Genomic DNA, 27,970 nt, shown 5'->3' with positions numbered 1-27,970 from the left:
TTCATTTGAGTTTTAGGTTGTTTTTTTCAACCTAGGCTGTGTTCGCGGCTATATCGAATACATTTTACTATTAATTTTATTTTGTTTAATTATATTTTAATAAAATTTTTATTGTTGTATACATTTAGTTGGTTCCTTTACTTGTATTAGTAAGATTAGATACGTTAGGTGTAGTCTGGTTCCTTAGGCAACTCTAGCCCCTTGGTCTCAGACTGTGGTGCACAGATCAAACTCACCCAGTAGCGTACCACCTGGCTACTGAATAATTCTTGTTAGCCCGGGCTAGACCTGACTATACAATAAGGAATTCTATAGTTAGCCAATGTGAATTAAAAAAAAACACACACAATTCTCTGATATGTATCTAATACAAATATTACTTATATAAAAACGATGAAATCCTCTAAAAGCAGGTCCAAAAATAATTATTTTAATATTGATATTTTTCTCGGTCAACCTGAAACACATCCGTTGACATCAATTTTGAAAGGGAAACATCTTTTGACTTGGCATCTCAACATTCATTTTGGAGGACAAACATCTTTATCAACAGCTTATTTAATAACTGGAGGACAAACATCTTTATCAACAGCTTATTTAATAACTGAAGGACAAACATCTTTATTAACAGCTTATTTAATAACTGGAGGACAAACATCTTTATCAACAGCTTATTTAATAACTGAGGAGGAAAATATTTAGTCAATATCAACATACAATAATTGTGAGAGAAACATCTTTCTCCAAGTCAACATACAATAATTGTTAGAGAAACATCTTAGTCCAAGTCAACATACAATAATTGTTAGAGAAACATCTTTGTCCAAGTCAACATACAATAATTGTTAGGGAAACATCTTTGTCCAAGTCAACATTCAATAATTGTTAGGGAAACATCTTTGTCCAAGTCAACATACAATAGTTGTTAGGGAAACATCTTTGTCCAAGTCAACATACAATAGTTGTTAGGGAAACATCTTTGTCCAAGTCAACATACAATAGTTGTTAGGGAAACATCTTTGTCCAAGTCAACATACAATAGTTGTTAGGGAAACATCTTTGTCCAAGTCAACATTCAATAATTGTTAGAGAAACATCTTTCTCCAAGTCAACATTCAATAATTGTTAGAGAAACATTTTTCTCCAAGTCAACATTAAATAATTGTTAGAGAAACATCTTTCTCCAAGTCAACATTCAATAATTGTTAGAGAAACATCTTTCTCCAAGTCAACATTATATAATTGTTAGAGAAACATCTTTCTCCAAGTCAACATTCAATAACTGGAAGAGAAACATCTTTCTTTACATCAGCATATACACCAACACCCTGTACGGCAGTGCTGAACAACTGAAGAAAACAGCACACTTTTTTTTCTTGGCACAGTCTGCAAAAGAGCTCACAGCTCAGCAGCAATGAAGCTGGCTAGAAGAAGAAGAACATCGGCATATACTACACAAAAAGTCCTTTACATATCTGAAGAATAGATGTTTTAGAAAGTTATCAGAAGTATTTGATACACTATGATTAGCACTCCTCCCGTTTGTTTCAATTGTAGACAAATGGATAGGTGCAATGTTTTTAAATTAAACCTTTGCAATTTTCTGTTTTATTATTTTCTTAAAATTTACAAGTATGTCATTGTGAATTCTCTACAAAAAATCAAGTGATTGTGATTGTGATAAGTGTAGGCGTGTGTATTTGATTGTGTGCATTGTAAAAGTATATGATCGTGTGAAGTTTAAAAGTATGTGATTGTGTGAAATGTAGACTTGTGTTTGTGATTGTATAGAGTGTAGACTTGGATAAGCTGGATACGTGGAATACTTTATTTCACGGTATAAAAATAAACGACATCTAATACTGACAGCTCATTAATTTGTATGCATTCAAAGGGTTATTAGCGCCTTATTTAACAACATACATTTATTGGGTACATTATTTTTTGAGAGTAGAGATGCGTACATTTGATCAGGAGAAATGTAAGTTTCAGGCACTTTTGTACACTTTCCAGTCCCATCCACCCGTGTAAGAGCAGTCAAATTTATTTTTCAACATCACATATTTGTTTACCTATATGACACTAACAAATGGGCAAACACATATCAGCATATATCATACATATATCAACAAATTTTTTTTTTTTATTATACATAACTAGGCATTTACATATGGTATTACAAGGAAACTTGTATGGAATGCACAGAGAGTATTATTCTAGACAAAACAAATGGATTAAATTATTCTCTAAACACAAAATTATTTCTGACTGAAACTACGCGCGATTTTTTTTTGACTTTTTTTTAAAACCTCGGTCTCATTTTAAAGGAGGGGTCTACTCTCAAGCGGCTTAAAGGAGGCTGCATGTCGTATTTTTTTTCTTCTTCTCTTTACGCTTCTTTAGAGCACATCTTGTGGCTGTTTCAAAAACATCTCTTACTCCTTCTTTTGTGAGAGCTGAACATTCAACATAGGCAGCTGCTCCGATTCTGATAGAGCAAAGAGAAAAAAGATTTTACCAATAATAATAGGCCTAATAATAATAATAATAATAATAATAATAACAGTAATAATAATAATAATAATAATAATAATAGTTTGTGATTGTGTGAAGTGTAGACAAGCCTGCAGACCTGCCCACATCACCAGAAATTCCTCAGTGGACACTGATAAAGATACTGCATTGAATTGTGTTTCTCTTTAACGAAACTCGACCCTGGCAGTGCCAGAGAAGGCTACTCGTTCGTTTCTAGCATAATAATACACCAACACTTGGCTTGGACACATAATTTGATACTCATCCTTATTACAAATACTCGCCACAAGAGGTTCTCGAGTCTACTGATCATCTGCTGTACTGGGATAGGCCTATTTCGACCGACAAAACGGTAGATCTTAGCCCTGATCTTCTGTTTTTTTATTTAAAAAAACCGCTACCATTATTGATATCGCCGTACCACTGTCTCATAATTAAAGAAAAACTGAATTGGAAAAACAACAAAAATATGAGAACCTAATCTTGGAGATTAAGCGTTTATGGAAGTTATCTAAAATAACAATATACCCCATTGTTATATCAACAGATGGAATAATAACAACTGACTTCACAGACGCCTTCAAGGCCCTTAACATTCTTAAGAACATTCTCGTTACATGTCAGAGGGTGGTTCTGCTGCAGAGCTGCCACATCAGCAGGAAATTCCTCAGTAGAACCTGATAAAGGGACACCGATGAATTGTGTTTCTCTTTATCGAAACTCAACCCTGGCAGCGCCAGAGAATGAATACTCGTTCGTTTCTAACATAATAATAATGTCTCGCTGCAGCACTGTGTGTCATGTTCCGCACCGGTCCGAGACCAATCGTTATTGGTTTCGTTCGGTCACATCTCAACTAGTGATCTGACTTGACCTACATACTCGTATTTTTCTTAATGAAAAGCTCTGGACTGCATACAACAGAGATAGAGCAACAGATTAATCAGGAGAAAGGAAGGTCTAGAAAGGAGACTGAAACAGAAATTCCACGACTAATATAGTTCGTCCATCGTGGTTCGATGATGACCACTTTTGTCATCGAGGGGGCTGAGGGCTTTGCACTGGGGTTTTGTGCCTCCTCATGTGGCTGGTGAGACCTATGTGAGCCCGGAATGTTCGGCTGTACACTGGGCACGTTATTCCAGCTGGAGCTAGTGTCATTGGCCTTTTCTTCTCTGGCGTTTTTTATTTTTTGCCAGCGCTGTTCTCTTTTCTTCAGCAACCTGTGCGCCAGTTTTCACAACGCGACGCCATGATGCTCTGTCATGTGCCTCTGTCTCCCAGGTAGCTGGGTCTATGCTGAACTCCTTCAGAGAAGCTTTGAGGGTGTCCCTGAAGCGCTTTCTTTGACCAGCTTGCTAGCGCTTTCATTCGCTTAGTTGGCCATACAAGAGTCGTTTATGGATGCGTTGTCTTCCATTCTGCAGACGTGTCCTGCCCAATACAGATGGGGCTGCATCTGTATTGTATGGATGCCTTGCAGACCCGCTCTTCGAAGGATTTTAATGTCTGGTATTTTGTCTTGCCATTTGACATTCAGTATTTTTCTTAGACATTCATGTGGAAGTGGTTCAGTTTCTTTGCATGTTTTCTGTACTAACAAACATCTAAGACAATGCCTTCGACTATTCATAAAAAAAATAATTTGGAAAATAATAATATTTCTCTAAACTCTAACTATACACTCATGCACAAACTAAAGGTTTGACAAATTAAAAAAAAATTATAACAAAATTAAACACAAATACATGCATAAATGATTAGCCATATGGGCGCAATGAACCCCTTAGCGCAATTATAGGTACGCCTTTGTTCTGTCTATGTCTACAACAAAACAGTGTCGATAGTTACCTCTCCGCCATCGCTCTGCCCTCCTCAGCTTTGACTGGAGATTGTTTTATTTTGGCCAATTCCGCTATCGTAGTTTGATCATTCCGCAAATCTTTTTTATTCCCCACTAATATGACCGGAACATTGGGGCAGAGATGTTTCACCTGAAAAACAAATGACATGACATTATAACAATATTTTTTTTACTCACATCATTTTTTTTCTACATTCTGTTTGAATTTTCTTTAATTCTGATTGAAGTGAAAACGTGATTCAAAATGCGATCATTTAAATTGAAGAGATTTGCTTTCAAAAAGTCTATAGTTATTACGTAAGTCTTCATGGAAGCTAATCCATGTAATGGTAACATGATTCTAGATGGCGTCCATGTTTGTTGGTCTTACCTCCCCTCCTGAAAGTACCATCTAAACTTATATTGGTTAATTTAATTACAATAAAAGTAAATCTTACACTGTAATGCGTATAGAGTGGCCAGAAATGTGCACTCCAAAAGTAGGACATAAAGAAGGACAAAGCATCACAAAAGAGGACAAACACACACACAAACAATACAAAATAAACTTTAATAATCTAAGTTAAAAAAAATTAACTGATAAAGAAAATCTCCCCTTTCAGACCTTGACTACTATATATCAATCGTTATCTGTTTCTTTGTCCGACTGTTAACAAGGGTTTCGTGTGGCCAGCACAACGACCTTTGACGAAATATATCTGTGAATGATAGGCTGGGAAACAATATGAAGTCTCCTATTTCTCAGAGGAAGAGACAAGTTCTTAGATTGCAGGCTACTTTGTGAGAATATTTGAGTCCATGGAGATTCTCTTGCGTCACAGCTCCAAACAATGCTTTGATTAGCGAAAACTTTTTTTTTCCGAAAAAAATTTTTAGGGGCTCTTCGTTCTAGTTTTATTGAAACAATAGACAAACATCACTAGTCATGTTCAACAAAATCTTTGTAAATTGTATTACACGCTTCAGATCTTCTTACAGAGTTAAAAATGATCTACTTCTTAGTCCAAACCTCCCGCAGGAAAAGGCGGATGGCAGCGGGAAGGGTTCGAACCCTGGAATATCGAGACGACCTAACAACTGTCCAGCGCGCAAGACCAGACAGCCATCATGAAGGAAAATGTGTCACCTATCTGTCTTTCAAATGATTTCAGGTTATGGTACTTGTCTAACAACTAAGCATTGATCATACCATTACCCCATTTCTTTAGGTAACGCAAGCAAAACAATGCATCATTTATGAGTGAGTTTGTGTTGAAAGCAAAAGATATGAAGAAATGAGTTACATTATTTTGTTAATTTGTCAATGTAGCAACCAACGAATAAAAACCCAGACAGTTGTGCATTTTAAGTTGATGCTTGCAGTAAGGCCGGGCATCTGACAACTCTTGAATAAGAAGATTTAAACTAAGTAAATCTAGGTAAATAAAAAGGCTGAGGTATTTTACGTCTCGAGAGAAGATCTTTTCCCTTTGCAACGTCTTGAGTGACTAAAGAGGCCAATCCTTGATACACAGCTGCGGTCACAGGTTGGGAATATGTAATCACCAGGCGCCGTTGTACTTTCACCCTTCGTTCTACTATTGTTGTGTATGGCATCTGAAATCGGGACCCTTTATGCTCGCTCTCCATGTGGATCTATCCAGTGCCACTTTTCCCCAGCTGCTAGTGTCGATTTTGAAGAGCTTCATGTCGCGTTTGCATATCTCGTATACCGTTAAAGTGGGCGACCATACAGAATGTCTTTTGGAAGTCGACTTACTGGCATTTTATTAACCTGGCCAAGCCAGTCAAGCGTCTGCTGCTGATAACCCTGCTCTTCGTAGCACTTCCTCCTTGGTTATTCTATCTTGCCACCCTATTTTAAAGATCCGCCGTAGGACGGGGGTGGAAAACATTCGGCTTTTTTTTTTTTCGGTCATGGGTAAGACAGAAAGACAATGCTTTAAATTTTTCAATTGATATGATAAATTCCAAAGGCCACAAAGTATTACAACATAAAATAAAGAATACATTTCACGAAGATGTACGGGGTTTTCTTATTGATCTAGTAAACCAGGGTTTTCTTCTTCTCAACCCTGCCTAGGATTTACATCTAAGTCTAAAATTACCTCTGGTGCCCACCTCTCCGCGATGTTAAGAAGACTGTCTGGGCTGTCGCAACTGTAACACATTAGAATCACACTGGCGTCCGAGTAGGACAAGGGACGTAACTTATCATAGTCTTCTTGACCTGCTGTGTCCCATAGTGCGAGCTCGACCTGATACCGATAGAGAGATATTGCATAAGATGATAATAACAAGAAAGTTATAAGATAAAAAATTTTCAAATCGTTGACATTAGAAGATGTTAAAATTATTACAAAAAAAAAGGAAAAAGATAAGGGAAGGTACAATCTACAATTCTACATGATGCAAAACAGGAATAGAGTTATCCTCTATGATAATATATGATTTCTCTGTGGGTTTTGGCCATTTTCAGTTATACACATTTAGTCTCTCTGTTATCTCCCCCCTTCATTTATCTATTTGCGTTAGGCACGTGATGATAAAGTGTGAGCTAAGAAACGAAGTCATCTCTCCCCCTCTCCACATATAGACCTACATCCAGGGCCGGCCTGAGGCCGATAACGATTCGACTGATTGCTCCAAATTGGGCCCCGCAGCTGGAAGGGGCCCTGAAATTTACATTCAGCATATCAGTATCATTCATGGCTCTTGTCACAAGCGGTTTAAAATGTAGAACTTAAAGAATTAACATATTTAGTGTATTGTACGATTGGCGCAGTGGCGTAGAAAGGACACTTGGGCCGGGTTCAAGAATATCTCCCCCCCCCCCCCCAATAAGAAAAATTTAGTGAGAGACAGAGAACATCGAGTGATCAAAATGTATCGGTACATTTTTAACGTAACGTTAATTAAGCCACTGGCCCATAGACAGCAAGTCCATTCTTTGCAAAACAAAACATCAGCTTGCAAATGAAATACCCTCTCTGAATAAATCAAGCACATAATATTTTTTTATTGTGATACCCTAGCTTCTTTCAACTAAATCTACAACAGAAACAGTCACCAATCTGCTACAAAGACAAAGTCTCAAGATATCTTAAGATACTCAAGATGTCTCAATATACTCAAGATGTCTCAAGATACTCAAGATGTCTCAAGATACTCAAGATGTCTCAAGATACTCAAGATGTCTCAAGATACTCAAGATGCCTCAATATACTCAAGATGTCTCAAGATACTCAAGATGTCTCAAGATTTCTTAAGGATGTCTCAAGATACTCAAGATGTCTCAAGATGTTTCAAGATGTCTCAAAATACTCAAGATGACTCAAGATGTCACAAGATGTATCTAGATGTGCTGAGAAGTCGAACAGATTCATTATAAATAAAAAAAAAGTTCTAGAAGTCGGTGGAAATCGCGTGCACTTTCAAGTACATACCATCATAAATAATAAGAAACATACTATTGTATTCATATTTATACATCATTATACACCATTGATGACACTATTTTGTAAAACCAATTCAATCCCAAACCTAACACCCACACAAAAATAAATAACCCAAATTTTATCTCCAACACTCACCCAAACCTTACTCTAAACAAATCCCTATCTGTAACTCTCAAGCTAAACAAACATCGTTATCTAAGAAAAACACACATACTTCTTAGCATTACGTTGATCACTGAATGCTCTTTAGGATACATTTCATTAGAGTAAAACAGGAGGATATAATTTGGACTTACAGTTTTATTATCCACAACAATGTCCGCCACGTAGTTTTCAAAAACTGTTGGTATATAGACACCCGGGAACTCATCCTTGCTGAAGACAACCAAGAGACAAGTTTTGCCGCAGGCTCCGTCTCCGACGACGACAAGTTTCTTCCTTATCAATGTCGTCATGACTGACCTGTTTTCTCTCTGTTGGTTGATATAATACAATCGTTTTGGGATCCGTGCCGTAGTTTAGTTAGTGGAGGCTCTAGGCAGGATTTTTTAGGAGGTCCCTACCCTCTTTATTGCTTCACAATAAATGCAATTGATAGTATTAAAAAAATCTTAAGTCATATCACATTTGTGATGGTGGGGATAGAGTGCTTTAAATTTAAACTAATTTCCCTTCTTTCCTTATAGATCTATTTTACTAAAAGCAAGATTCCCAGTCTCTAGAAGAGGAGATAAAAAAAAACGCACAGGGAAGGCTGCCTAGACCTTCGCTAGACTCAGGCCAAGAGTTTGGGAAAACCAGAAGCTCACTACAGTGATTAAAATGGCAGTCTACTTAAAGCATGCGTTATGAGTATGGCAGTGAATCATGGACCATCTACGCAAAGCAAGAAAGAAAACTAAACTCATTCCATTTGCGATGTCTCCGTAGAATCTTGAAAATCACATGGAAAGAAAAGTGTGCAATACTGAGATCCTTGCGCGAACGGGTATTCCCAGCATCTTTACAGTCCTCAGACAACGCCACTTGCGCTGGCTTGGACATGTTCGCCGGATGGAGGACAATCGCATCCCGAAAATCATCCTCTACAGACAACTCGCGACTGGCTCAAGATAAACTGGTCACCACATCTCCGTTACATAGATGTAATAAAAGTCAGTGAACATCAATACTGACCATTGGGAAGACATAGCTGCTCTAGCCTGCACCAGATGGAGAGAGACAATGACCAAGAAAGCTATGGACAGTGAAAGAACATGGGCCTCAGCTCTGGAAGAAAAACGTACAATGCGAAAAAGGCCAGCTCCTCTACCACCGAAGCGAAAGCCACCTTAACCTGCGATATTTGTGGACGGGAGTGCCTCTCCAAAATAGGGCTCCAAAGCCACACGAGGAAGTGTGCGAGATGAACTATAGTCGTTCTACGACTGAAGGAGGCCAACAGCTAAAATTATATATTTTTGAAGGTCAAGGCAGCCTTTAAGGGTAAGACATATTGAGGCTGCAAATTCTTGTACTGTCGTAAATCCGACCTTGATTGGAATACATATACGACCCTGGCTAGATAAGAAGCATACATATATTTCGTCTTGGGTTTAATACGCAGAATCAAGAATTAAAATGGGGAGAAGATGAAAAATCTCAATTAATAAATTTGGTTTATTAGAAGATCAGTCTCCAAGTAAAGACAATATAGATCTAAATAGTTCTTGAAGGTCTACATATAAGTGAGCAAACACAATTCTCAGATGACCAAAAAATATCTTGACATAAAAAAATGTGTCAAGGTCTCCAGTTGTTTTTTGTTTTACTATAAATTGATGTTCGAAATCAAAATAAATGTTGTTTTTTTAAACATAGCATATCTAAAGGAAACAATCGAGAAAATCATTGACTTATAACTCAATACCGCAGAAATAAGCTTCCTTTTTCTATATAAAAAATTAATTAATTACCACTGATTGATTTACTAATTGTTTTTTTTATTGATTCATGTACTGTCATCGAATATTAACACTTATGCAACACTTCATCATGATTCAAGACTGGGAAGTGGACGAAAAAACGTGTCCAAAAAGTGCAAAGGGAATAACTCAACAAATGCTGCCACACCTCTCAATAAGTAGTATTTATTTCGTTTTTCTGATATCTCTTTAAAAAAACATCAAAAGCGATATTTTGCTAGTCGATAGTAGCAAGATCTAAGTGTTTATCGCCCCCCCCCCCTAATATCGACACTGTCACCATGGCTTCACACAACATAAAGTAAAGCTATGGCACCCCTGTAATAATGCAGTGGGTACCAAGTCACATAGGTGTGACTGGCAACACTATTGCAGACTCCTTGGCCCACCAGGGAGGGCAAATTCCACACACTGAACAGGCTGTAAGTTTTCGTCTTGCTCTGGCTATAATTAAATAACAGGAATAGAAAAGTGGTTTGAGTGCTGGGACAAGTCCCAAAAAGCCCGTGGAGTCTTGGAGCGCATGAGGCGCCCTGACCGCACTTCCCTGTGGTGGAGGCTGTCCAGGCCTGAGCTATTATAGCACAGTGAAGGACAGGCCACTTTTCTAGTGCTACTAGAGCATGGAATGGGTTGATTGAGCCAGCCAGGAAAACCAATGACTTGTCAGAATTTAAGTCATTAGTTAACATGCATGACTAGATTGACCTAGTAACACGAGTAGGACATAATCATCTTCTTTATTTGTATTTTATAAAGATAGACCTTTAGATCTAGATTTAGAAGGCAATGTGCAAAATGTTCATGAAGACATGAACATTAATTTATTAAAGTCTTGAATGAATAGGGCAATAGTGCCTACATGCTGAAATACCCGAAGACATATAGTCCGTTCAAGATAAATATTTTCTAGTTCTCTAACCAAATTTAAATTTATTTCTTTTTATACTTTGAAAAATTATAACAATCAAACTAGAGTTTTTCTCTCTCTGGTCAACGAGCTATTAATTCTTTTCCCAACAATGTACATTTATTGTCAAATTTAAAAAAAAAATAGTTTGAGCCATTTTCGAGATCTGTGTCCAACCAGGTTTCTAAGCACAACCAGCAGTTTTTAATTTCAACGAAAATACAAGTTGAATCTCCTGTGCTTGCATTGTTTAGACTTTAGATAATATGTCACAATAGACCTCATAAGTCCAAACGGCAGCATAATGGCTTCCCGTAAAATTAGCCAAATGTAAGGACAAGAAAGAATGTGTTCCTCTGCTTGTACAAAACAATTGACATTTCCTTCAATGTAAAAAGAAGGGTTCGTCAACAAAAGCATGGTCATTGACATTGACCTCTCAAATGACACCGAGATATTGGAGTATCAATGTTTCGGAGAACGGAATGGACCGGCCTCTCTCTAATGGAGAGATTTGGTTAAGCGAACTGTCACAGCACCCCCTACGACGAAAGTCAAGGGACAGATGATGATTCATTAACCTGTCCAAATACTAAGTGTATATTGCGTCTTTCCTATACTACATGCTTATACTCGGAGGACGTCATTTTCATCTAATAATGAGGTCATCTTTGTGATAAAACTAGTGAACATAAGATCCTATGCCCTATTGAACGCGACCTCATGACAGACTTTATGTTGTTGTTTTTTTTTAGGCCTAGTTGCTTACTACGCCCTGTGTTATCGTCATATTTGGATGGTCCTTAACACTTCAAAGGTGGGCGGTGTAACTTAATATAGAAAGTAATTTCGGAACATGCTGTTTTTCGGTTGCTTTTTTTTTTTAACTCTGGATTTAAAGAGTAAATTTCAGTGTTAATGGTAAATCACGAAATCTTACCTTAAAACGAGCAAACAGAAACTTTAGTGTGAAGTGTATTCCCGTGCTAAAACTAGACGCTGCACACTTAATAGAGAACGCTGTGCATCCGGATTAAAATTTCGTTAGTGATAACCATGTTGGCTTTTAATATAGATATAAACTGTTTCTAAAAATAACTCCAAGCGACGTTTTCTGATAGACAAGAAGTCTTGTAGTTGTTTTGAGAGCTACAGTCTATTTATAGATCGTGATGTGGACGTCTAGAGGACCTCGCAATAAGACAGGACATTTGCGATTAGGAAAAATGGGTTGGGGGTGCACAATCACAAAAATCATGGCTTTTTTATCATTTAAGCCAACACGAGAGCGCCGAGGACTATAAGTGGGAGACAAGAGAAGATATCAAGGCACGAAAACGCTAATTAAACGAGTGATCATTAGATCAAATTATTTGGATCAGCACAGAGCCTGCAGTCTAGGTATTTTTAATTTTAATAACTTGATATTTAATCAATTAAATATTTTTTTAAAGGATTAGATTGAATGTAATCAATTTATCTAAAATTAACCATACCATTTATTTATTTTATTTTGCTCTAGTTATCTATCAATAATTTCAATCGCCAGATCCCCGTCACATGCCGTAACTTTCTTTAGCTTGGTACATCTTCTATATAATAACAAAATTAATTAATTGTTTGTTTGTTTTACATGTTTCGGATGTTCCTTCAGAGTTGAAGATAGTTTACTTCCAAGTCCAAACCTCCCCCAGGACGACGTGGGATGGGAGCGGGCAGGGTTTGAACCCGGGACCATCCATCGATAAATCCAAACGACAGTCCAGCGCGCAAACCGCACGACTAAATGATGAACTAATTGGTTGAACTTTTGATTGTTTCACTTGTTGTCATCGAGCATGAGCTATTGCAAAATTTGGTGACGATTGGACAAGTAGAATAGTTGGTGACAAATCGAGTACCTTGGTTAGTTAGTAAAAGCGTTATAACTCGCAATCTCACCATATTATGAATAATCTCCCTTTCATGGTGTACTTGTTAGTCAAATGCATTTTTTCCCAAACTTTTATTTATTTACTCACGGACCCTGAAGTGAAAAAGGTTGTGTTGTGCATTTTCAAACAAAATTGTTGAAGAAGTATTTAAGGAAATTGTACTTTTTGTTTAGAATTTGTAAAAAATAAAATTAAGTGAATGAAGGTAGTGAGATTAGGAGCTTTGTTTCGCTCATAGTTTGTAAGTACTAAGTACCAACCGCTCACTTCAACGTCCACTAATTTCTAGTCTTATTTTTAACGGTAAAGTTTATTTAGGCAATGAATGTACGTTCTACCAATATAGGAAGACGGTAAAGCTGTCAACAAGTACTGTAAAATAACCCATACTGCAGCCTGCAGAATATAAAACTGCGATCCTAACAAACGAATATACACATTTAACTAGAATAACACCTTTAGAAAAGTCACTAAATTTAACAAACCTTCAGGATAGAAGACTCAAAAATAAAGTAGCAATTATACATAAAACACTGAACCATAATCTTCAAATACAAAAACAAAATCAACTCAGAAAGACACAATGGCACATTCCTCATTCCATATGCTAGGACAAATTTGTACAAATGCTCCTTCTTCATTAGTGCTATTAGAGCATGGAATGGGTTGCCTGAGACAGGCAGGAAAACTAGTGACCAGAATTTAAGTCATTGGTTAATATATGCACTACGAAAGGCATGACGCGTAATACGTAATCATCTTCTTTTTTAAGTAACGTCTGTATTATATAAGATAAGTTATGTTTTTGTAGCCAGAATATGTCATTCTCTGTTGCATTTTACATCTCGGGAGACGACATTTGCAATTTCTTGAGTGACTAAAGAGGCCAATCCTTGATACACAGCTGCGCCACAAGGTTGGGCATATGTAATCACCAGGCACCGTTGCATTTTCACCCTTCTTTCTACTACTGTTGTGTATGGCATCTGCAATCCGGGACCCTTCTTTTATGCTCGCTCTCGATGTCAGTGCCACTTTTTCCCAGCTGATAGTGTCGATTTTGAAGAGCTTCATGTCGCATTTGCATACATCCGTATACCGTAAAAGTGGGCGACCAACACCTCTCCTGCCTTCTGTTAGATCGCCATACATAATGTCTTGTGGAAGTCAACCTTCTGGCATTCTATGAACGTAACCAAACCAGCCAAGGCGTCTGATGCTGATAACACAGCGAATGTCCTGGCAGCCTGTCATATCCTTGTTTAAACACTGGTTTAAGTTCTTCATTTTGTGAATATTACAATAAGTTGCTACTGAGTTTGTCTACAAAAAAAAAAAAAAAAAAAGAAAGAATTCAATGCTCAGCGGGTAAAACCAAGAAAAGTGTGCTTAGAAATATTTGGTTCGAGTCTTCGTCTACCTTTAACAATCATGAAAGATATTGAAACTCAAAACATTCTCCTCTAACCAAGTTTTGTTTGGCAGAAAATGTTTTGCAACTAACGCAGATATTAAGCAATTAGTTTTTGAATTAAATTTAAATTGCCTCATTTTTTTAGCTCATTAAAGTATGTAGCGAATCATTGTCTTTGCTTTCTAGGCATTTCATTGCACGGAGAGCACACAATCAATAATGATAAAAACATACAATCAATAATGATAAAAACATACACTTTAAGATAGCCAAGATATTTCAGCTTGAAGTAGGAAACGATTATAATCCAGACAATTGAAGGCATTCCTTTGGATTTTATTAACTGCTGTAATGACAAAATCTATTGATCCATGCAAAGATCACTAAAAAAAAATGTATTTTTGACAAAATGTTGTCAATGGACAGAATGTAGGCCTACTGAAAATACATTTGGTATTGCAGAAGAACAGCTTGTTTTAAGTATGCCAGAAAGCCTCGGTATATTCCTATCATTGTCTGTCCAGACGGTCTATTAGGCTCTAATATTACTTCCTTGTTTTGTCACCATCTAAAACACGTGCATATGAGAATTGTTTTCAATTTCATTCGATTTTGATGGTTCCAGATTTTAAGTTTCAAGATCTAATATTGGTAGTTCAATCTATAATTTATAGTTGTAACATCTTACCCTCACTGGCATAGAGAAAAGCAGCTGTCAGCAAATGGCCTCTTAAAGAGACAGCTGGAGATCTCTCACACATTTTCCCCCATCCCCTTCCAAAAAACAAACCCAAAAACCTTGCAAAAGACAGATGCAGAAAACGAAAAAAAAACAACAACTTAAAAGGCTCCACGGGCCCTCTTCCCTCCTGGTGGATAGTATCCAGAACTGACCAATGTGCTCTATATTAAAATAAGGTCAAAATTGTTTTAAAATAAATTTAAGTATGTAAGCTATGCAGAGTGCTCAAGGACAGGTTGGATATAGAATTATTTTGATTATTAAACAGCAAATTAAAAATCTCAGATATTCATATTACATAAATAAAAAGTTCTGTTTTAAGCTTGTATACATTTATACATTTAATCTCCATATCAACATAAGACAACATAACTGCATAACTACATGAGAAAGTTTTCTAAGATTATTTATTTTCAATTTGGAATTTTTACATTATATATTTTTTTAAATAAACCAAAAACACAGTAAAAAAAAACAACTTCACATTTTTTTGACATGAAAAATTTAAAAAAAAAATCATTTTTTTTATTTCAAACTACAGTTTACAGCAGGTATAACTATAGCAATTAAAATACTCTGACTTCTCAATAACATAACATCTTAAATCCTAAAAAAAACCCACAACTTTCCTACATTCACCACTTTTCTTTCAATCACCAAATACCATACACAAAAATTTCAATGAGCATATTGTTGCATGGTGACATGTCATGGTAAAACATGTGATCAATTACCATGTGCATATCAATAATAAAAAAAAAATTAAGAACATGCATATCACAGAAGAATGTAAAAAACAAATTGTTTTACTCAGCAAGTCAGTCTTATTGGTACATGTTCATGAATGAGTTATGGTATTTGATAGTTCATCATGAGCTAGAATGACAACGTAAGACCATAATGCTAAACAGTAAAGAAGAGCTTATATACATATATATATTTATATAACAATTGTCAATTTGTCTTATAAGTTTTGATTGTTACTTTAGAATTGATTATTTTTTTCCTAGTCCAAACCTCCAGCAAGATGAGGAATGGAAGAAGCCAGTCCAATATGCATACCACATTAGCCAACAGTCATCTTCCAAATAGATCCATGCATTATGTCATAAAGTATTTTACATGTATACCATGTATGTACATAAAGAGAGAGAGAATATATTTTATATGGATGCATTTTTAAAGGGATTCCAGGATACGTTGGAAATTAGGAAATGCTGCCAAGCAATAATATTTTACATGGAGAATGCATGTTAGAATGCATGATTAAATGTATTTTAAAGCAAATAATGCTTACAACGGATTATGATAATCTAGTTTAGTAAGAGATTATAGAAAAGGCTTTTGAAGTACTCATTAAAACATTATTGCACAGCTAAATACATTATCGGAATGAATCAAACAAAATATGTCATCAAAAATGTATTTAAATAAAAAAAAAAAAAGATAAAGAAGGCACATGATATTTCTGTACTTATGCTATAAACTGAAATGGAATCCACATATACATCCAAACATTATGTTACTATGTTCTAAATGTTAAATACTTTAAAAAACATTTTTAATTAAATGTAAAATGTTTTTTTGTTTGTAAAATGTTTTACAAGTTTCGGATGTTCCTTCAGAGTTAAAGATTATTTACTTCCTAGTCCAAACCTCCCGCAGAATGACGGGGGATGGGAGCGAGCAGGGTTTGAACCTGGGACCATCGACAAGTCAGAACGACAGTCCAGCCTGCAAACCGCATGACCAGGCAGCCATCCTTTAGTTGGGAAAAGCAAAGGAGGTTGATCATTGTGCTGGTCAGCTGGTCACATGACAACCTGCCCTTCAACTGTTAGCCACAGAAACAGCTGACATTACAACATCTGCTCCATCGATCACAATGTCTTAAATTGTAATCTTTACCAGTTTTGTTGTTTATTAAACTGTAACTTTTTATTTTCTCTGGTTTGCTTTTTTTAACTTTTGGGAGAAGAAAATTACTATGTCCTAGCCATAATCTCCACCTTATGGCAGCAGACGACCACAAACCACATGACCAGGCAGCCATCCTGTTAATGTTCTTGGTTTCTATTGAGAGTGGGCTCATATCCAGTAGAAAGTTGGAATTTTTTTTAATTAGGGTTTTTAATCATCCCTTAAGTACACCCAGCTTATTTGTGTACCTGACAACAGAGAAAGTAAAAAATGGTCAGGCTTTATGCTGATGACTGACCAGTCAGCTATACATCCTCTTCCACATAGAACATTTAAACTCATAGTGAAAATATTCTAAGATCTTGAATTTCTCTACCCCTCCAATTAAACTGATTAATAAAAACCATTTTCACAAGTATTTCAAAGCACAAGCTACTTTGGGAATGCTTAAACAGAGGAAAAAAAAAACACAGAATCTTTATATAACGTTCCCCTCATCAACATTTTAAAAATGTAAAATACTTGTCAATGTCATCAATAAACAAATTTTGTTCAAGTCAATCATATTGCAGAATGAAAGTCTTCAGTTTCTGATCAGCAAACACATGCAGATAATTAAATCACATTCCCAAACCATGTCATTAAAGGTTAAATCACAATGGGGCTACCACATCATTATAGAATGCTGCACTTGATTTTTTTCTTGTTGCCTTTGTTAGTTTTCAGTGCGTGTCTTGTGGCTGTCTCAAAGACATCTCTGATACCTTCTTTAGTGCGCGCTGAACATTCTACATAGGCCGCAGCACCTATTCTGTAATGTTTAAATAGAAAATTTAATTTGTTAACATTACACATAAATAAAGAAAAAACAATAACTCGCATTTTTATTCAACAACTAGGCCTATATACATGTTAACTATATATCTATTTTGTACATACTTCCAAAGAACATAGGATTATTTTAGATATATTTAAAAAGAAATCATAATTAAAAAGATGAAGGCCAATATGTATTCAAAATATAATTGCTAAATCTACTCTTTTAAAAAGCTTATATTAACTCCCTATTTGCAAAAATTAATCAAATTCCATTTAATTAAGTTTAATTTCAATTTTATGTCTTATCTTATATATATCTTATATTACAGAAGTTACTTAAAAAAAAAAGAAAAAAATTACATCCTAAGCATTTCATGTGTCAATGTAGTCATGCATGTTAATTAATAGCTTAAACTCTGCTAAGTTGTTGGTTTTCCTGGCTGCTTCAGGCAACCCATTCCATTCTCTAATAGCACTAGGGAAGAAGGATTCAAGCACTTTTTCCCCCTATGTTCTAGAGTATGGAATAAGAAATGTGCCTTAATCTTTGTGTCTTTCTGAGTATTTCATTAGGTTTTGTTTTCCTATTTGTAAAATTATGGTTTAGTGTTTTATGTATTATAGCTACTTTACTTTTTTTTTCTTCTGTTCTGAAGCATCTCTAAGTTTAGTGATTTGACTAATGGTGTTTGTTAAAAAGATTTTTTTTCTCAGAGACTGGTAGAGTCTCTATTGTTACTGACCGATCTGCCATTGCTCTTCCTTCCTCCACTTTAACTGGACCTTGTTTTGTTTTGGCCAGCTCATCTATAGTAGCTTGGTCATTCCGCAAATCTTTTTTATTGCCTACTAATATAACAGGTACATTGGGACAGAAGTGTTTCACCTAAATAAGAAAACAACATGAAGTATATTGTTAGGATGAATAAAATGACAATTCCCATACATCAGTTCAAATGTATTACAGTTGAATCTTGATAGTCCAACACTTCATAATCCTACACACTCAGTAATCTGACATGGTAAAATAAAGTAAAGTTCACTCTTTTCAGATTTTGTTATCTATAGGGCAGATGATGCTAAGGACATCTGCTTCTTTGGCCAACAGTTAACAAGCAGGGTGTCATGTTGCCAGTACAATGACCAACCACCTTTACTTTCCCCAAAGTATGTCAGGTACAACATTGAAGTTGGGTGGACTCAGGAAGGCCCTAAAAGTACAGAAACGTATCAACCCCTCTTCAACTAGATTTCAACCCAAGCGCTTAACCATTAAGCCACCCTGTCCCCAATCTGACGTGGTGCCCATGTAAATTTAGGTAGTATATTTTTAGAATGAAGGTTTTCTTAAATTGTAATTAAGTAAGGTGAAAGCTGAAATATGTTTTGTCTTTTTTATTATCAATAAATTTTTCTTTTTCATCTATTGTTTATTTTATACACTTGAAAGGTAAGAGAATCTCTTATTATGTCATAAATAGAATTTCCTTGACAAATACAATTAAATTTGTTTAAGTAAAGCTTACATTTGGACTAAAAAAAACCAAAGTTCAAAATACCAGTCTTCATGGGGATTCAAAATTTTTCAAGACTCAAAAGAGTTTAGAACCCACATTTCTTAAAATACTATTATATTATTATAGTATACCATATAGTAAAGTATATTATATAGTATACTATTATATACCCTTGACATTATTTCAAAGCCATTGCATATTTACGCCTAATAAAAACAGTACCATGATCAAAACTAATCCCCAAGTGAAGTCATAGTTACCTCAGGTGTCCATTTCTCTGCTATATTCTCAAGACTGTCTGGGTTGTCCACGCTGTAACACATAAGTATGACATGGGTGTCAGGGTAGGACAAAGGGCGCAACCTATCATAGTCTTCTTGACCTGCAGTGTCCCATAGTGCAAGTTCAACCTGGAAGTAAATAACAAATTACTTTTCAAGTATTTCTTATTGTTAATTGAAAGCTTTTTAATATACACTGCCTAAGAGGTGACAAAATATGTAAGTTGCTGCTAGTCAGAATTGAGCATTACATTCTTTTGTAACGGTCAAGATTCGAAGAAACTTTTAGAGAATTTAAGAAAAACAACAAAACATCCATTGCTACTGATGTCATTTATGTACAAATTCAGAATAGAGTCTAGAGTACTCTAAAGAATTAATAACAGAAGCTGTAAAAAATTGCTGAAACTCTTTGATGTACTATTCTGGCATAATTTCAAAATTATTATTTAAAAATCAATGATGTAATTATTTTATAATTGATCTAGACTAGCATATATTCATATATGCTTGCAAATCTTGGATGCTAACTGCTGAACAGGATATTAGTGATGGAATCCTAAGTATAAAATACAAAAACCACATCACAAATGAAGAGATTAAAAACAGGATCACAATGGCTGTTGGACATCATGATGGCCTACTAAACACTGTGAAAAAATGCAAACTAAAACTTTATAGCATATCCCAAGGTTCTCAGGGCTCATAAAGACATTCCTTCAGGGAACAGTAGGCCTACCTAGAGAAAGCAAAATAAAGTTATTTTTTTTTTGCTTAAGTAAAAAAAAAACAAGCTGAACTAAGGGAAAGAACTATAACTCTATAATGTAGAAGTTATTTTATATCAAATAAAATAATTAATTAGCAATAATTAATTGACTAATTATTTAATTTTTAAATTGATTCCTATTTTGTTAGGTTGAGTAAATAATTGTTTAGAGTTTCAATTTGATCTGTGAATGGGTGTGGAACAGTTTGGCTCTTAATATTATCAAAGAGGACAAAACCTTAAATATTCTGGAGTTGGTATCTGGGATAAGGTTTCTATGCCACCTTTTCAAAGATCCGTAACATGCCTTAAACTTGCTCAAGGCAGATTTGGAATCAAGGTCTTAAGCCTACATTGTAGAAGGCTATCCAGAGAGCTATTTAAGTGCTTATAAAAATAGGTGTTTTAGAATAATGTTAGTTTAGAATTGTTAGTGAATGACCTAATTCTCTACACAAGGCTTATTCCCCTTATTCGTGTGTTGTCATTGACAATGAATAATTAATTGTCCAAAGTTTTTACTTGATCTGAGAAGGGTGAGAGAAATGACATGTAAAAAAAATCCTCCCAGAGAGGCAGAGTGAGTTGATATAACTTTGTAACAATAGTTAAATATAGTTAAATATTATGGAAACACTTGCCAACCATATTTTAAACTAAAATATCTTAGTTACAGCAACAATATACAAGATTTCACTATCCATAACACAAGGGCCCTAAATCTTAATAGGGAAATGATAAGTTCTTCCTTTTGAACTTATATTAAATCTTCAAATCAAACAAATAATCTACTTTAATCTTTAGGCCATTCAAAATAATTTAGGGATTGTATTGTTTGGAGAAGTCACAGAAGCGGATATGAATCTCAATAGCATCATTTGTTATCCATGCAACTATGCAAAATCAATTCCTACTTTACATTCAAATAAAATCAGACCAAATTGTCATTGAAAAATAGAAATGACCAAGATGGGGATTGAAACTCAGGATATTCACATTAGTAGCATGGTGAACCACTTTGCTGCCAATGTTGTGAATGCCCTGACTTTGACCAACTTTTCCATTCCAGCCATGAAGCTAACAGTAGGAAAAAAAATAAAATATGCAAAAACAAAAAATATGAGTATTAGTGACATAGCTAGGTATTTAGGGGCCTGATAGACCTTTTTAGTGGCCCCTGCATTTTGACATTTGACATCATGACATGAGATAATTTACTTAATGAATATATCAATAATACAGTTTTTTATTGGCAAGATAATGCACAAGTGACAAATCTCAATTCATATCACCTTATGTCATAGCAAGATTACATGGCAGTGGAGTAATATTTAATATGAAATGTAAAAGAAATAATTCATTTAAGTCCCCCCCCCCTTTTTCAAGTGAGGGTCCTGGGGTATTTTCGAATTCAGATCCCCCTTTTCCCATGTTAGCTACGCCACTGGTATTAAAAGTTTTCATTACCGATCATCAAAAGACTTTCAGAGTCACTAAATACAGTGTTTGCATGTCAGACATGTGCACAAGCATTTACGTACACAAGCATTTACGTACCCAAGCATTTACGTACCCAAGCGTTTACGTACATTAACATTTACTTACTGTTTTATTGTCCACCACAATGTCCGCCACGTAATTTTCAAAGACTGTTGGCACGTAGACTTCCGGAAACTGGTCCTTGCTGAAGACAATAAGGAGACAGGTTTTACCACAGGCTCCGTCGCCTACAATGACAAGTTTCTTCCTTATCGGTGTCGCCATGGGTCACTTCTTGCTCCTCAACACTGTTAAAAGACAAAATAAAAAGAGATCATCGTTTGTTTGTTTTAATCTTTTAAGCTCTGTCCACTATTAAAAGTGCTGTACACTACTCCGTCCGAGTTTCAAGTCCGGAGAGAGTAACAAAAAAATGGAGTATCAGGAATATTCAGGAATTTGACTAGATCTGTATAGAGGCAATGAGGCACTACGCCGTACAGCCTTACTTCTTACCGGAGCACTACGATAGACCTCCCTGCTCTGAAACCAGTCCGAGTTTAGCTACGTCTGCAGAATTCACCAGTTTTAAAACATACATACAGGGGCCAACAAAATGTAAAATATTAGTTTTTTTAAATGTTTGACATGTCTTGGATATGGTTTATGGAAAAATGTATTTCCTAGTCCAAACCTCACGCAGGACGACGGGGGAGCGGGCAGGGTTTGAACCCCGGGACCATCGATAAGTCCGAACGACAGCCCAGCGAGCAAACCGCACGACCAGGCAGCCATTCTTTGTAGTATGTTTTTTTATAAGTGCTATTACATCATAGAATTAAACCTTGGAATCATATCATGGAATTAGATCATGGATTAGATCATGGATTAGATCATCAATATGTTGACTGGACAAGCCGCGGAGACAACTGACAAATAATCAAGAATGACTTGATTAGCATAAACCTATTTAATAATTTAAATCTACAACAGTTTGCAAATTATGACAGATAAGGTATTTGCTGCCTTCAGATTTATGGTCATACCTGACTGCTGGCACAACTAGAAATACTTTAGCAAGGCTACTACAAGGAAGTCAAGTACACGAGAGAATGCGCCAGATAGTGATATCTTAAAGACATTAATCAATAAAATGTCATCTAGCCCTTGTAACTGATATCTTGGTATTTTAATCTTAGATTACAAAGGTATTTAATTTCAGGCGCAGGGATCTATGTAGGAACTCCCTCGCCTTCTCTTTTATTTTCCCATAAAATGGAACACATCGATAGATTACTGAACTAGGTACATGTGTCGTTAATATATACGTACGATTACATTACATAGAGAGCCAATGTAAACTGCAATATGTATAGATATATGTAAAATCGATTACAAACACATTAAAATCAATATAGTTCAATATGTAATCGATAATTTATTTTAAATGTAGAAGTAGAACGAATATGAAAATGATTAAAAAAAAAAGAAAAAGTGGCTTATAATTTAACCCAGGAAACAAAAATGAGCGTTTAACACACACACACACACACTGTCGGACAGACATCCAGTGGTTGTATAGTATTCCCTTTTCAGACCATGCGAAATATATAGCAGATAATGTAATGGTCAGAACAATGACCGACCAACCGCCTGCACTTTTCCCCAACTAACGACCATTAGAGATGGGTGGACTATGAGGTGTCCTAAAGATCCCAAAATTAAAAATCCATGTCTTCACACGGGACCATCAGTTCGGAAGCCCAGTGCTTTACCTCTCAGCCACTGCGCCTTCCTTTGTCGAACAACAGAAATTATTTATAGATTTCTCTTATCTTATCTTATCTTATGTAATACAGACGTTACTTCAAAAAAGAAGATGATTAAGTCCTACGTATTATGCAACTAGACTTTTATTATACATTTACAAAACATCTGATGCAATAATTGAAAAAGACAAACACCTGTTTCAGCAACTCATTTGTAGTTTACATTACAGTTACTTGATTCATTTAAAAACAAAACATACCTAGCATACAACTTTTTCCTATCGGCCTTTTACATAGCCCCACTTTATCACTCATCATGCTTATAAACAATTAACTATGTCAAGATGCCAACACGGGTCTACTTTTGCTGGTCAGTGTGGTCACTATAAGGTCAGTTATTACACACAATAAAATTGGTCAGTCTGTCATCTCTAAAGCGAACACAAAGTCACTACTTTTGAAATGTAGATGTATTGCATGAGGAAATTCCTACTCATATTTATATTAGTCTTATTGTTAACAAGGGAATACGCAGGTAAGGAGTTAATCAACAGTAGCGAATAAAGAGGAGAGGAGCAGCGGCGTACCCAGGGAGGAAAGAGCGGGAAGCAGCCATAATGGGCACCCGGGCGGTGTCTGGAAATGTGGAAACTTGATATTTGGTCACCGGTAAATAGGGCACCGGAAATTTGCCCACCAGGAAAAAATTGTCACTAGTAAACTGAGCACTTTTTGACAAGGCGGAAAATTGTGCACCAAAAAATTGTTCGTTCGAAAATTCCTTTACATAATATGTAAGCTTTACAATGCTTTCTGGTGGATATTTTGATTGCGTGCAGTATGGGGGGGGGGGCAGGAAACAGGCCTTACTAAACCGGAAGCTTGGCACCCAAGGTACACCGCTGGCCCAGAGCATCTAGTCTAGCTGGTAATAAAAATGTGTTTTCAAACAGAAAATCGCAAGTGGAAAAAAGCAAAAAATAGACATTGCGCACGCATGCTCCGTCATAGAGCTAGATTTCCGGTTCCTGTGATGGCCTTACAAAAAAAAATCTATTAGAACAGATATTGTGATTGTAATTTGAGTCCAGGCAACAAGTAATTGAACTATTGTATGTCGTGAACGTGTCACTGATGACAAACACACGATGTCATTGATAGCTGGCAAGACAATTCAGTTGATGAGTGGACATTTCCATGTCCTACTTTTTGTTTGTTGTTTTGTTTTTCTAAGCGCAACACCATATTTGAAATTTGTGTGTGGGAGGTAGGGCTGGTAATTTTATAAGTCAGATAAATCTTCTACACAGATCTACTTCTTTCACCACAGGCTAAGATTATTTTCTTTTCTTAACTGATCTCTAAGGTCTATGCAACTAGTGTCACGCACTTTTTACAAAGCTCATATGTGGCTGTCTGTCTGTCTGTCTGTCTATCTGGTAAAAAGTTTGAAACTGTTTTTTTTTTTTCCTATTTCCAATTCTCGAATCAAGTTGAAACTTTGCACAATTATTCGTTGTACCTGACAAGATATGAACCAATAAAAAAATTAACCAATTACTGGTGATTAATTATTTTTCATATCGAAAAAAGGGGAATAAATGCTACTTAATGAGAGATGTGATATTAATATATGGGTTATTACGTTTTGACACGTTTTTTTTCTACCCCTTTCCATTGTCGGATCAAGCTGAAATTTTGCATAATTATTCATAGTCGATGACAATACAAAAATCAGTCCAAAAATTAATAAAGTAGTAAATCAATTGGTACTAATTAATTAGTTTTGTTTTATATAGCAGAAAAGAAGATAAGCACTGCCATTTTTCAGATAAATGGCAGTAAAAGTAATCCTTTTTTGTTTTGCCTGTTTCTTTCCCTCTCACACATACACACTCTCTTTCACTCACTATGGCTCTCACTCTCTAACACACGCACTATTTCATACTCACAAGTTCTCTTTTGTTTTTCTGACTTTCTCTCTTTGACTCTCTCTCTCTCTCTTCTCTCTCTCTCTCTAATTCAACGACCACCTCTATCGCTAAATCGCTAATTCCCAAGTTCAAACTCACAAACAAACTCTCTCCCAAACACACGCTCTCTAATTCTCTCAATTTCTCATAATTTACGTTCTTATTCCTTCTCTCTCTCTCTCTCTCTGTCTCTCTCACTCTCAAACTTCAATTAACACATATTTAATGGATATATATTTAAGTGGCCCCACTTGAAAAGTGTCAAATAGATCTTGGCGTTTGTTGTTCAAAGTAGACTTGATCTAAACCTCGTGAGAGCTATATTTAAACTGTAACCATGTGCAGAGCTCTGATTATGTTTCACTACAACCTTATAAATACACTGTGTGTCAATGTCCCCAGTTTGCTCAGAGTTGCACAACAGGCTTTGAATGTTTGACACGCTATATAAATAAGCCCACGCATTGGTAAGATACATAGAGGACCTACAAGTGCATTTGTTTATAAAGGGCTAACTGTAGGGGGGCATTCATAGTACGAATCCCTCAATATAAAATTGTTCCCTCCCTTTGCTTGGTGGGCGGTGGTAGGTCAGAGGTAAGACTGGGCGTTAGAGTTGCTGCCCTTATTTTTTTTTTAAATGACTCATAGCGTAAGCATTTGACTATTGCTCGAGGTTAATGGTTGGGCCAAATGACACACGTACATGTCGCGAGATAGGCTAATGTGTAGGCTGAAGTTAGTCTTATTAGACTGAAGAGGACACATCTGTGTAGATAAGCAATTTTATTGCACGTCGCTATAATCAAGTGAAACTTGAAGTAGGCCATAGGTCAATGTGTTACGGTAAACTAACATATTACAAATATATATTGTCATCCTTATCAACGATGTATTAGTTTTTAGTAAGTTTCTTTTTGGAGAATCCTTTAACAACAGGGAATATGGTTCTATAAACAAGGCGATAGGAAACAGCCAATGGCCTCAAGTTGCAGAGTTTTATAACTTATATGATATAGTCGTAATCAGTGCTGGATTTACCTCACATAAGCAATAGCTTAAGGGCTCACTTTCCATGCCCCCCCCCCCTCCAACATGGATATTTCAATCTTTTTTGAAGCAAGGGAAAAGGGAAAATGTCCCACTACACGAACGGTTTAGGGGCCTTTATCAACTCTAACTCCAGACCTGGTTCTAATTAGTTATTTTTTAATACACAGTTTTAAAACAAGTTTTCATTATATTTCTGCTATAGAGACATTTATTAAAGAAAGCAATATGGTGCGAAAACAGCAACAACACCAACAAAAAACAAACAAACAAAAAACGACATAATATAGCATTAACTCCAACCTTAAAACAATTTATATTGATGCTCTATAGATCTGGATTGTATATTTAGGTTCACGATAGATCTAGATCTACAGTCTATATTCATTGAGACTGAATCTTTTCAAATAAATGACAGACGTTCCTTCAGAACAGAAAGTAATCATGTCATAATTAAACTTTGCTAAGTCATTGGTTGTCCTGACAGTTTCCTGAAAGATACTAGGGAACAAGAAGCACTTAGCAATGACTTAGTAATTAATTGCCCCTGTTCTAATTTCTTGTGCCTACAATATTATCAGCCTGACGTCATGAACGTCCAGAGTCCAGGGCTCAAATACTGCCCACAGCAATATCCCTTGCTTTCTGACATAGCCTACAGCAAAAGGTCTGGCCTTCGAAGGTCTTTCTGACATAGCCTACAGCAAAAGGTCTGGCCTTCGAAGGTCTTTCTGACATAGCCTACAGCAAAAGGTCTGGCCTTCGAAGGTCTTTCTGACATAGCCTACAGCAAAAGGTCTGGCCTTCGAAGGTCTTTCTGACATAGCCTACAGCAAAAGGTCTGGCCTTCGAAGGTCTTGATATAATTAACTTTAAAGTATGAATAAAACAAAGCCTGCAACCAATTAGATCTAGACTCAAGACAAACATTCTTATTTCCTATGAATGTGAATATCAATATTGGACTAGGAAGCTATTTACTCGGCCGTACAGAGACGCGGCACGCCCCAGCTAAAACATCTAATTTTATTTTGTCTTTATGACTATTTTTTTTTTGGTCAACTTAAAGCCAAAAGGCTGCTATTTTTACGCGATTTATATCTAACAAACGTAGCTTAACCTTTACTAGATCATATAGAGCTACATTTAGTTTAAAGATCTATAATGATTTAAAATAGTGCAAATGTAAGTTCTAAGTTAACTTGATCAAGCAAAGAAAGCCTACCTTAGAAAGCTCAAGCACACAAACTGAACAGAAATGATATCGAGTTTTAACTTCCTAGATCAAGATTCTTGTAAAGAAAAAAAACAACACAACAGTTATCAACATTAGTCAGATCTAGATTCTCCGTTGTGATTGAATTACAGACTTAGCGACAACCATGTTTCGATTCTTTTTATATGACACACAAAACTGTCTCTAAAAATAAATCGAAACCCCCAGATCTGATTGGCTGGAAGTTACAGTTTCGTTTTTAGAGCGCTAATTATAGACGCTGACTGGGGGAAGCTTGTAGGAATGTTAGACACTCCACCTAACAGAAATGTAGCGGAAACTTTGAACAATAGTAA

General features: G+C 35.9%; 1 protein-coding gene across 1 annotated transcript; it reads right to left on the bottom strand.

Annotated features, from left to right (window-relative positions):
* Nucleotides 1–406: 406 nt before the first annotated feature.
* LOC106064069 (uncharacterized) lies at nucleotides 407–27,970 on the bottom strand. The gene is made up of 9 exons (XM_056027576.1): nucleotides 27,624–27,970; nucleotides 21,733–21,914; nucleotides 19,338–19,487; nucleotides 18,304–18,446; nucleotides 17,420–17,552; nucleotides 8,154–8,330; nucleotides 6,508–6,657; nucleotides 4,387–4,529; nucleotides 407–2,488 (listed from the first exon to the last, which is right to left on the bottom strand). The coding sequence occupies exons 2-9, from the start codon at nucleotides 21,889–21,891 to the stop codon at nucleotides 2,350–2,352; spliced, it is 1,194 nt and encodes a 397-aa protein (XP_055883551.1). The 5' UTR covers nucleotides 21,892–21,914; nucleotides 27,624–27,970; the 3' UTR covers nucleotides 407–2,349.

The sequence above is a fragment of the Biomphalaria glabrata genome, chromosome 4, assembly GCF_947242115.1.
Source record: "Biomphalaria glabrata chromosome 4, xgBioGlab47.1, whole genome shotgun sequence".
In the NCBI taxonomy this organism is placed as follows: domain Eukaryota; kingdom Metazoa; phylum Mollusca; class Gastropoda; family Planorbidae; genus Biomphalaria; species Biomphalaria glabrata.
This window is presented reverse-complemented; position numbering and strand designations above follow the sequence as displayed.